At 42.7% G+C, this 12,090-nt stretch overlaps 1 protein-coding gene across 5 annotated transcripts in view; it reads left to right on the forward strand.

The window, feature by feature from the left end:
- The window catches only part of malt1 (MALT paracaspase 1), a 72,444-nt gene that overhangs the window by 36,227 nt on the left and 24,127 nt on the right, over positions 1–12,090 (forward strand). For all 5 annotated transcript variants that reach the window (XM_055666151.1, XM_055665980.1, XM_055666089.1 and 2 more), the window contains 3 exons: positions 2,422–2,599; positions 5,255–5,329; positions 8,405–8,532. In XM_055666151.1, the coding sequence (XP_055522126.1) occupies positions 2,422–2,599; positions 5,255–5,329; positions 8,405–8,532 (381 nt within the window). The remainder of the gene's footprint in view (positions 1–2,421; positions 2,600–5,254; positions 5,330–8,404; positions 8,533–12,090) is intronic.

A 12,090-nucleotide genomic window follows, 5' to 3' on the forward strand; every position in this document is an offset into this window, starting at 1 on the left:
ATATCACAAACAGCAATGAGCCCAGCACTGATCCTCGAGGCACACCACTCATCACAGACTTCCAGTCTGGAAAACACCCTTCCGCCACCACGCTCTGCTTCCATCCACAAAGCCAATTCTGTATCCAATAAGCTAGCTCTTCCCTGGATCCCATTCAATCTAACCTTGCCGAGCAGCTTACCGTGTGGAACCTTATCAAATACCTCACTGAAGTCCAGTGAGACAACATCTATGGCCTTGCCCTCATCAGTATTTTTGGTTACCTCTTCAAAAAAAGTAATTTAATGGTAAGACATGATCTCCCGCATACAAAACAATGCTGAATATCCCTGATTAGCCCACGCCTATCCAAATACATATATATCATTGCTCAGAATCTTCTCCAGTAACTTTCCTACCACAGATATTAGTTCCCAGGCTTTTCTTTGCAGCCCTTTCTTAAATAGAGGCACAACATTAGCCACCCTTCAGTGATCACTGTGTTTAATGATGATTCTTATATCTCAGCCAGGGCTCCCACTCTTTCTTTGACAGCTTCTCACAGCATCCTTGAATATATCTGATCAGGCTAGGGAGATTTATCTACCTTCATATGCCCTAAAACGCACAGTACGTTCTCGACCGTAATGCAGACTGACGTCAAGACATCTCTATTAACTGTCCCAAGTTCCCTCGCCTTCATGTTTATCTGCACAGTTAAAACAGAAGGGAAATACTCATTAGGACCTTGCCCATCTCTGGAGACTCCACACATCTTTATAGGCTCCATACTCCAAACACGGGGATGACTGCTTTGTTTTCTGATGGACTCTATTGCCTCTCTAGTTACTCACTTTCCCTTAACGCACTGCAATGCCCAAGCTGAACTGTCTATCTTTGGCCTCCTCCACTGCCAGAGTGAGGTCAGCCAGAAATATAGAAGCAGTATCTCACATTTTGCCTCGACAGACTACAGTCTGATGGCAAGGACATGGAAATCCCTGATTTTGGGTAACTTGCTTACCTTCTGTCCTTCCATCCACCAGATTCTCCTGCACATATCCTTCACCACTCTGCCCTTTCTCATCCAACTATTCACCCACTTCATCTGCCCATTATCCACCCCTCCCCCCCCCCCACCACCGCCACTCATAGGTCCCCTCCCCCACTATCTTCCCACCTAACTGCCTTTATTTGGTTGCAAGCTTTACCTTCCTTTCCCATCAGATTCTATCATCTCAGGCTTGGTTACGTCCACCTGTCTTGTCACAGAGCCTGGAAACAGTCCCTTTGGCCCAACTTGCCCACACTGATCAGCATATCCCATCTACACTAGTCTCACCTGCCTGCATTTGGCCCATATCCCTCTAAACCTGCCCTATCCATGTCCTGGTCTAAATGCTTCTTAAATGTTGCAATAGTACCTATCTCAACTATTTCCTCCAGCAGCTTGTTCCATACACCCACCACCCTTTGTGTGTAAAAGTTACCCATCGGGTTCCGAATAAATCTTTCCCCCCTCACCTTAAAACAATGTCCTCTGGTTCCTGATTCTCCTACTTTGGGCAATAGATTTTGTGTCCGATCCATTCCTCTCATTATTTTGTATGCCTGTATAACATCACCTCTCATTCTCCTGCACTCCAAGGAACAGAGTCCAAGCCACCTCCACTTTTCCATTTAGATTAAGTCCTAGAAACATCCTCATAAATCTTCTCTGAACCTTTTCCAGCTTGACAACATCTTTCTTATAACATGGTGCCCAGAACTGAACACAATATTCTAAATGCGGCCTCACCAACGTCCTATTCAACTGCAACGTGACCTCCCAAATTCTATAGTTAATACTCAGATTGATGAAGGCTATTGTGCCTTTTTGACCACCCTAACTACCTGTGATGCCAATTTTGAATGATGTACCTGCACTCCTATCTGGGATGCCCGTAATTTGGGTGTTCACAACCCTGCGAGGACATGTCTTGGCTAACCCGTTGTGCACCTCTGCAGGAGGAAACCATCATAAAAGTTGTGGAGAATATTTAAATAGGATGCTGCACCAGCTCACATTTCAAGCTCATAGTCCTGCTCTAGAGAGAGTACTCTGTCTTCCTTCACTTTCAGATTGGGTCAGGAGGGTTGGCTGGCAGCCACTCTCCCTGCTCATGCTCATTCTCCTGCGAAAGCTGTTCTGTGATCCACTCTGATCCACTGTATATGTTCATTCCCAACAGTTCGGGCTGCAAACAGTACTCGGGAATGGTACCTTATTGTAACGAGGGGATTTCCTGTGGACCGAATGCACGGTGCTGCTTCAGATCAGTAAAACGTGGGCTGCACAGTTGGAAAGTCCTTCAAAAAATAGTTGTTCAGTGGTGTTCAATGAAGTATATTTAAATGGTGATTGTTGGATTTAACAATGTATGTCTGGGTTGATTATTACAGGTTTGTTGTACTATGCTGGACATGGATACGAAAACTATGGAAACAGTTTTATGGTGCCGATTGATGCTCCAAATCCCTATAGATCTGCAAATTGTTTGTGTGTGCAGAGTATCCTAAAGCTCATGCAAGAGAAAGAGACCGGATTGAATGTCTTTCTACTGGACATGTGCAGGAAAAGGTACATCTAACTATTAGCGTAAATTGCAACTGTTAAAAAATGCAACTGATTGCACTGGTTTCATTGTTATTATTCAAGTTCAAGTGAGTTTATTGTCATGTGTCGCTGTATAGGACAATAAAATTCTTGCTTTGCTTCAGCACACAGAACATAGTAGGCATTTACTACAAAACAGATAAGTGTGTCCATATACCATAATATAAATATATACACATATGAATACATAAACTGATAAAGTGCAAATAACAGATAATGGGTTATTAATAATCAGAGTTTTGGCCGAGCCAGGTTTAATAGCCTGATGGCTGTGGGGAAGTAGCTATTCCTGAACCTGGTATATATTCATCTGTTGATATATATGTTGATGATCTGTTGGTATATATTCATCTGCCCTTAGTGGTGGCCATGAAAAATTGAGACATCTTAATAATTCTCATACTGTTAATAGAATAGCTGAAACTGGGCTGTGACTATGAAGATCTACTTTCATGGTTATGATACAACCATGGGTTGCAAGCTTCGCAACCCTTCAAGGACATGGCCACAACAGATTAGCAATGATGTTGAGGAAATGGCTTTCTCAATACCAAATACAACTTTCTTTTAACCAATACGTTTATCCGTTTTGTTTCTCATTTCTTTTCACTAAATTTGAAGTGATGTTTTATGTCATTGCATTTGTGCCTTGATGTGAACCGTGACCTAGGTCTAACCCAGGATTTCAGCTGCAGCTTTCTTGAGCCGACACAATGGTAGGAAAGGTATTTGTCCCACATTGCCCATGTCAAGAGTAGAATTGTAGTCCCTGACTGGAGGTCAGACAACATTACCAAGAAATTATTTTGTGTCATGAAAGTTGTATTGCTTCAGAGGCCAAGTGTTTAAATTGGCCCTCTGCTGCAGAGCTCATGAGCAGAGTGAGTGAAGGTAAACAGATCCTGGGAATAATGGATTAGAGTCATAGTCATAGAATTATACAGTGTGGATACAGGCCCTTCGGCCCCACTTGCCCACACCGGCCAACATGTCCCGGCCAACTAGTCCCATCTGCCTGCTCTTGGTCCATTTCCCTCAACCTGTCCTATCCATGTACCTGTTTAATTGTTTCTTAAATGTTGGGATAGTCCCAGCCTCAACTACCTCCTCTGGCAGCTTGTTCCATACACCCACCACCCTTTGTGTGGGTGTATGGAACAAGTTACCCTTCAGATTCCTATTAAATCTTTTTCCCTTCACCCTGAACAGATGCCCTCTAGTCCTTGGATTGTGTGGAGAATCCCAATGGAAGTTGGGGAGAGTTGAGTGGGATCAGAATCTGAAAGGTTTAATACGAGGAGGATGGGGGGGTTGGGGGCGGTTTGTGATTTCTTGCTAGATGGCAGGCAGATCAGTTTCACAATCTGTTGTGGGAATATGGGACTTGGTGGGTAATTGTGAGGTACCTGAGCAAGAACTGCTAGAAGGGTGTTTGTAATTCATAGGGGATCTGCCTAAAATAAGTTCCCAATGTTAGACTATGGAATTGGATTTGATCAGTCATGTCCTATCCAAGTCTCACTAAGGCATTGCAGTCCTTGCACAATGTTTGAAGTATGCAATGTGCTATCTTGTGTTGGATTGTATCCAGAAGCAAAGATTGGAGATATTCATAAATGTTAAATGCATTTCTGAAGAGAATTCAATCATGTTACAGATATCAGCGTTGCACTGTGAAAAAACATTTATCTCTGCTATGCAAACAATTTGATGTAGTTACAGCAACACAGCACCAGGCCTTTTGGCCCATCATGCCCATGTTGACCAACTATACCCATGCTGACTAATTGTACCCATCTATACTCAACTCCTCTAGAGCCTTTGCTACATAGCCTTTCATGGCTTAGTGATTAAACTGTTCATGTCAGTATTTAGTTAAAGTATTTTGCCTCCAACACTCACTCAGGCATTGGAATCCCCCTCCTCTGCCCCAGGTGTAAATGTGTATCCTCTGATTTCATCTCACCCTCTTACTCCTCATCTTAAACCTAGGTCCTCTAGTTTTAGACATTTCTATTATGGGCAAAGGTTTCTCACTACCTACCCTCTTTATGCCACTCATATTTCTGTATACCTCTTCTCTCTCCCATCCCACCCCTCTCAGCTTTATTTTCTCAATGGAAAACAAACATAGACTATTCAGTCTCTCTGCATAACTGAACTGCTCCATTCTATTATCTGAATGCTTGTAATGAAGGCGTGGGTGAATATTTCCCCATTCACAATGACAGGAACTGATTGAGAAACAATTTTTCGTTTCATCTGTGTATGTAAGTACTCAGTTAAAATGACATTAAAATAAATACTGAATACTGAATATTGAAATGAATGGTACTCTGTGATTCATTGCTACAAAGATATGGAAGTTCTCTTAATTCTTTGACTGTTTGAGTTTAGTTTGAGTTTGAATTTAGTTTATTGTCATGTGTACCTAGACATAGAGGCCCATACAGTAGAACATACACACCCAGTCTCAGTGTCGGTAGGAGAGGGGTATCTGGGTAGAACATGCTTTGAGGATTAATGGGAGTGATGAATGTGTGTGTGTAAAACTGTAGGGATGCTTAACAATGATGCAGCATACTGTGTGGAATGAACAACCTGATTCTGTTTTTGTAGGAACGTCCATGATGATACGATTCCAAGCATGGAGGCCTTAAGAGTGACAGCCAATATTGTGTTTGGATATGCAACGTAAGTGTATTCGAATGAAGGATTTAATTCTGTAAATATGTTGAGACTTCTACTGACTAAGCATTAAAATTGCTAAATTTTGGCAAATCAAAGTCAAAGTGACCAAGTGCCAGATCATTTATTCCTGGATTACTTAATGTGCAGATTAAAAGCAGAAATAATGTGGCAACATTTGAGTTATGTGATTACAAAGTCTACTTATAAAATGATGCTGATAGAAATCCAGATGGTTTGAAAATCAAACAGATTAGATTTCTGAAAATAGCCACAAAACTGTAAAAGAGTAAGTCAGCGGGCCAGGCAGCATCTCTGGAGAAAAGTAATAAGTGACATTTTGGGTCGAGAAATTTCTTCAGAAATTTTGAGTTGTTAATACTTCTGATGTGAAAAAACATTGTCGAATTTCACAATGGCATGGGTCTTCTGCCAATTCGAGTTTAACTGTACCTTTATTAGTACACATGACAATAAACTGATCCATTGAACCTTTTACTTCATCCCACTATCTTTCCAGCACATCAGCAAATAAACATTATAATGAAGGAATTTCTGGCTTCCAGTTGTGATCAGTGAATAACTCAGCAGATCAGGCAGCATCTCTATAGATCATGGATGGCTGACATATTGGGTTGGGCTCTTCTTCAGATTGATTGTGGGAGTGGGCGACAGGACAAGGTGGATGCAGGCGAAGAGAGTTTAGATAGGCAGATGGTTGGAACGAAGGTCGGATATAAATGCAGAAGGTATGACACAGGATTGAAGAGTTGTGAATTGTGAAGCCAAAGGAATGAATATAGGAGGAGGGAGAGGGCAGAAATAGGTGGGAGTCCAGGTGGTGCACAGAGGAGGGTGTGGGGGAGAAAGGGGAGGGGGAGGGAGGTTGTGGTTACCTAAAATTGGAGAATTAATTATTCATGCCATTGGGTTCTTTCCCAGAGAAATTTACTTGTGTGTTGAGCGAGTCACTGGCACATCCAGCATTTATTGCCCATTTTAATTATGCTTGTGGCTGGGCATAAAGCTTTAGTCTCTGTTACTGAATAGAGAGGTCCAGCATTTAATCTTTGGTCAATGAAGCAACAGTAACCTAGTTCTAAGTTAGGGTGGTGAATGACTTGCTACAGGATTATGGGAGATGTTGCTAAGGAAAGCCTTTCTGAATTGCTTTGGCCCATTTAATAGATGGTATACTGTGTGGCCAAAGTACAGCCTGTAGAAGGATCCCAACCAGAACATCTCCTATTCATGTTCTCTGAGATATTGTCTGACCTGCTGAGTTACTCCAGCACTTTGTCTTGTTTTTGTGAACCAGCATTTGCAGTTCTTTGTATCTGCAGTGATGGAAGTGGATGAAATGTTTTCTCACCTCTGATCTGAAAGGGTAATCCCTTATTTTGAGAATCTGACCCCTGTTTCCAGACACCATTATGCGGAGGAAATATTTACCTTGGCACACTTTGAAAGGATTTGTCTATTTCACTACGAGAACCCCTCATTTTCATAGAGTCAATAAAGTATGTTCCTTGACCCTTAAGCCCCTGTCCCACATTCCCGAGTTACTCACGAATTCTAACGAGTTTCCCCCTTGATTCAAACTCGGAGAATGGCCGTAGCGAGTCCGTAGGAGTCCGTAGATATTTTGTAGCGGCTCGTAATGCCAGCCGTAGGTACTCGGGGCATCGGGTAGGTCGGGACGTTTTGAAGGTAAGTCGGGACATGTTGAAAAAACGTCCCGACTTACCTGATGCCCCGAGTACCTACAGCCGGCATTACGAGCTGCTAGGAGAATTTGTGAGTAACTCGGGAAAGTGAGACGGGGGCTTTAATCTCTCCTTACCTGATTGAGTCTCCATTCCAGAAACCAATCTAGTGACTCTTTGTTGCACTCTTGACATGTCCTCGCCCACTCACTAATCCCCCATATCCATTTGAAGCATCTCTGCATCTTCCTCACAGCCTGCACTCCCACCTAGCTTTGTACCATTAACAAACTTATATCATTCCTTTAACACAAAGCATCCCAAAATATTGCATACTAAGGCAACATTGGTGCATACCAAGGCAACATTGTACTCTGACCCATCAATGACATCAGGATAATTGATCAGGTTAATGGATTGTAGGATTTTAGGAGTCTCTTAAACATGCAGTCTGAGCATAGAGAAATTAGGATGAGCATTTTGGAACAAGGAATCAACATAGTTGAAGGCAAAGCTTACAGAGATTGCGTGAGGAAAATCAATGAAACCACAACAAGAGGGGAAATCAAATACAAGTGAAAGCAAATACAAAGAAAGACACGAGATTTTGCAGATGTCAGTCAGGTGTGATACGGAGTATTTTGACAGTTCCGATTTTAAAAAATGTTTGCTCATTTAATCATAGTTTTTCTATTTATTGTTATGGATTAATATTAAACCGTCTTTGAATCATGGATGTGGGCCAACAAAATGGTAGCATTTGCTTTAAGGGGAAGTTTGGGATTCCTCTTGTTCTTTTTCCATGATGTGTGAATCCTGACATTAACCCTACACTTTAAGTCAGAAGATAATTAGCAGAAGTAGCAGAATACAGCAGATGCTGAAATGCACATTAGCGGTACTGTATCACCCCAGGTCAAATCAATTATATTGCCTTCAATTTGCAGTTGTTGCACAATTGGCATGGTCATTGCAAGCAAGATAAAATTGGATAAACAAAGAAAATAATTGATCAATATCTTTTTCATATGTTCATAAGTTCTAGGAGCAGAATTAGGCCATTTGGCCCATCAAGCCTACTCCGCCATTCAATCATGGCAGACCTTTCCTTTCTGCTCAACCCCATTCTGCTGCCTTATCCCCATAACCCATGACATCCCCACTAATCAAGAATCTGTCAATCCCCTAATTTTCCTCATTTCTAAACTACCCTCAATGGGGTGTTTAATTGATAGCAGACTTGATAGCAGGTCAGCATTTTGCTCCAATCTTTAGTCTGCAAACATCACAGACATTGCTGAGCCTAAAGTGATGAAAGGCAGAGGGAAACCTTCAGAAAATTTGATGAATAAACTACTTCTTTTTTACCTCAAAGCTGTCAAGGAGCAGAAGCCTTTGAAATTCAGCATTTTGGATTAGCAAATGGTATTTTTATGAAATTCCTGAAGGAACGTCTGCTGGAAGATGAAAAGATCACGGTGATGCTTGATAGAGTTGCAGAAGGTAAGTTGTTTATTTTAATAATTATGCATTGTATATGTTTCACCATGTTTGAGTCTTCACACCAAGGTAATGAGAAATCAGTACCTTGCAACTTACCTTGAGACAGTTGTGAACAGTCTGTCACAGTCGTGAACACGTAAACATGGCAGCAATCTAGTTATACGGTGTAACGGTGTGGAAATAAGCCCTTTGGCCCAATTTGCCCACACCAGCCAACTTGTCCCAGCTACATTAATCCCACCTGCTACATATGGCCCATATCCCTCTAAACCGGTCCTATCTATGTACCTAACTAATCGTTTCTTAAACTTCCTCTGGCAGTTCATTCCATACCACCACCACCCTTTGAGTGAAAACATTGCCCCGCAAATTCCTATTAAATCTTTTCCCCTTTCACCTTAAACCTATGTCCTCTGGTTCTCATTTCCCCTACTCTGGGCAAGAGACTATGTGCATCTACCTCATCTATTCCTATCACAATTTTATACACCTCTATAATATCACCCCTCATCCTCCTGCGCTCCAAGGAATGGAGTCCCAACCTACTCAACCTCACCCTATACAAACTTGAAGCACATGGCATTGGGGGTTCAGTATTGATGTGGATGAGAGAACTGGCTGGCAAACAGGAAGCAAAGAGTAGGAGTAAACGGGTCCTTTTCACAATGGCGGGCAGTGACTAGTGGGGTACCGCAAGGCTCAGTGCTGGGACCCCAGCTCTTTACAATATATATTAATGATCTGGATGAGGGAATTGAAGGCAATATCTCCCAAGTTTACGGATGACACTAAGCTGGGGGGCAGTGTTAGCTGTGAGGAGGATGCTAGGAGACTGCAAGGTGACTTGGATAGGCTGGGTGAGTGGGCAAATGTTTGGCAGATGCAGTATAATGTGGATAAATGTGAGGTTATCCATTTTGGTGGCAAAAACAGGAAAGCAGACTATTATCTAAATGGTGGCTGATTAGGAAAAGGGGAGATGCAGCGAGACCTGAGTGTCATGGTACACCAGTCATTGAAAGTAGGCATGCAGGTGCAGCAGGCAGTGAAGAAAGCGAATGGTATGTTAGCTTTTATAGCAAAAGGATTTGAGTATAGGAGCAGGGAGGTTCTACTGCTGTAATGGAAGCTAAGGAATGAATTATGTCTTAGAACAAATCTAGATTACAAACCATGTAGCTGCTGGTGGTGGTCTTAATGCATATTACCAAGACCTGATCAAGTTTATCCAAGGACATTGTGGGACATTGTATTCTGCCCTGTCAGAAATATTTACATTACCTTTAGCCACAGGTGAAGTTCAGAAGACTTTAGGGTGGCTAATGTTATGTCATTATTTAAAAAGGGCTGCTTGGACAAGCCCGGGAACATCGGTCACTGAGTCATCCGCTTCCTAACCTTGCCACCAGTGTCGGGGAAATTACTGGAGGGGATTCTGAGGGACAGGATCTGGTCGTATTTGGAAAGCCAAGGACTGATTAGGAATTGTCAAAATAGCTTTGTGTGTAGGAATGTGTAGCCATGAGGATGTTGAATACTGGAGTAGGCTCAATGGCTTAAATAGCCATTCCCAGCCCTGCTTCCACTTCATTTGTAACTGTCTTCTGAAATTTTGTGGCAGCTGTTTTCAGAAGTTGTGTATCTGATTTTCTCAGGGTTTACTTAGGCCCAAAAGCCTACACACACCTAAGGGACTGAAACTATTTGGCCCATAGCTGGAATAAGGTTGTTAAAATGGAGGGCCTATCCACACACAAGTATGTCTGCACACCACAACTGGATATCTCAATTAAGTTCCACTGAGAGCTCTTTTTATGATGCATTTAGGCAAACATCTATTTGACCCATAGCTAAGATAAGGTTGTTGAAGTGGAGGGCCCATCTATACACAAGTATGTCTGTGGTTTTTGTAAAGAAAAGGCTACAGGCACTTAATCCTCTTCACCCCTGTTGACTCTAAACTCTAAGCCCAAGGTTGGCACAGTAGATACTTGCTCCTAGCCTGTGTTACAGCAAAGCACCCAGACTGATCAGCTTTCCAGCTCGGTAATCTCATCCCAATACTGATTTCAAAGAATGTCTGTGGTGAGTTTGCCCATTTTCCCTATAATCTTGTGGATTTTCTGCAGGTGGGCTGATTTTTCTCTCGCATACCCAAAAATATGCTGGTTAGTACTGTAAATTGCTCTCAATCTATGCTGGCAGCAGAAGGACTAGCAAAATGATTGAGGGGAGTTGGCAAGTATGCTGAAGGAAAAATGGGATAGGTATAGATGGGTGCTTGATGATGATCAGTTTGGGCAGACTTGGCAGCAAGGGCCATTTTCCAGCTGTATTTCATTGCATTCCCCAGGTTCTGCAATGTCATTGCAGCTACCACTTTATTCTGTCCACCTACATAACTATATGCCTCGAGTAAATCCATAGAAAAGTGGTGTTCATAATCCAAAACAAAGCAGCTCCCTCTGCAAGTAAGACCACGCATAGATGTAAATGATACAAGGAGTCATAGAGAGAGATCCTGCTTGAGTAAGAGCCTTTCAGCCCTCCAAGTCCATACTGACCCTCAGCTACCTGTTTACACTTAGTCTTTGTTAATTCCACCATTATTTTCTCCAGCATCTCATCAATATTCTCCCGATTCTCGCTCTCACCTACGCAGTCGGAGCAATTTACAGTGGGCAGCTAACCTGCCAGCACACACACACACATGCCTTTGGACATGGGTCCCTGGCACTACAAGGCAGCAGCTCCACGTGTTGCACCACTGTGTTGTCCAGAGTGGTGAATGATTGCTGAATGTGCCAACTCTGCACAAACCGATCATCATCAAGCACCCATCTATACCTATCCCATTTGTTGTGGGACGTATCACTGATGGGGATGTCGGAGTATAGAAGAGAGATCGAGAAACTGTCCATATGGTGCCAGCGCAATAACCTGGTCCTCAACACCAGCAAAACCAAGGAACTGATTGTGGACTTTGGAAGGAGTAGGATTGGGACCCACAGCCCTGTTTATATCAACGGGTCGATGGTTGAAAGGGTCAAGAGCTTCAAATTCCTGGGCGTGCACATCTCTGAAGATCTCTCCTGCTCGATCATCATCTTACACTAATGCAATTATCAAGAAAGCTCATCAGCGCCTCTACTTCCTGAGAAGATTACGGAGAGTCGGTTTGTCAAGGAGGATTCTCTCTAATTTCTACAGGTGCACAGTAGAGAGCACGCTGACCGGTTGCATCGTGGCTTGGTTCGGCAACTTGAGCGCCCTGGAGAGGAAAAGGCTGCAAAAGACTGCAGTTGTACAGGACCTTGGTGAGACCACATCTGGAGTATTGCGTACAGTTTTGGTCTCCTAATCTGAGGAAAGACATTCTTGCCATAGAGGGAGTACAGAGAAGGTTCACCAGACTGATTCCTGGGATGTCAGGACTTTCATATGAAGAAAGACTGAATAGACTCGGCTTGTACTCGCTAGAATTTAGAAGATTGCGAGGGGATCTTATAGAAACTTACAAAATTCCTAAGGGTTTGGACAGGCTAGATGCAGGAAGAT

The sequence above is a fragment of the Leucoraja erinacea genome, chromosome 1, assembly GCF_028641065.1.
Source record: "Leucoraja erinacea ecotype New England chromosome 1, Leri_hhj_1, whole genome shotgun sequence".
Lineage (NCBI taxonomy): Eukaryota > Metazoa > Chordata > Chondrichthyes > Rajiformes > Rajidae > Leucoraja > Leucoraja erinaceus.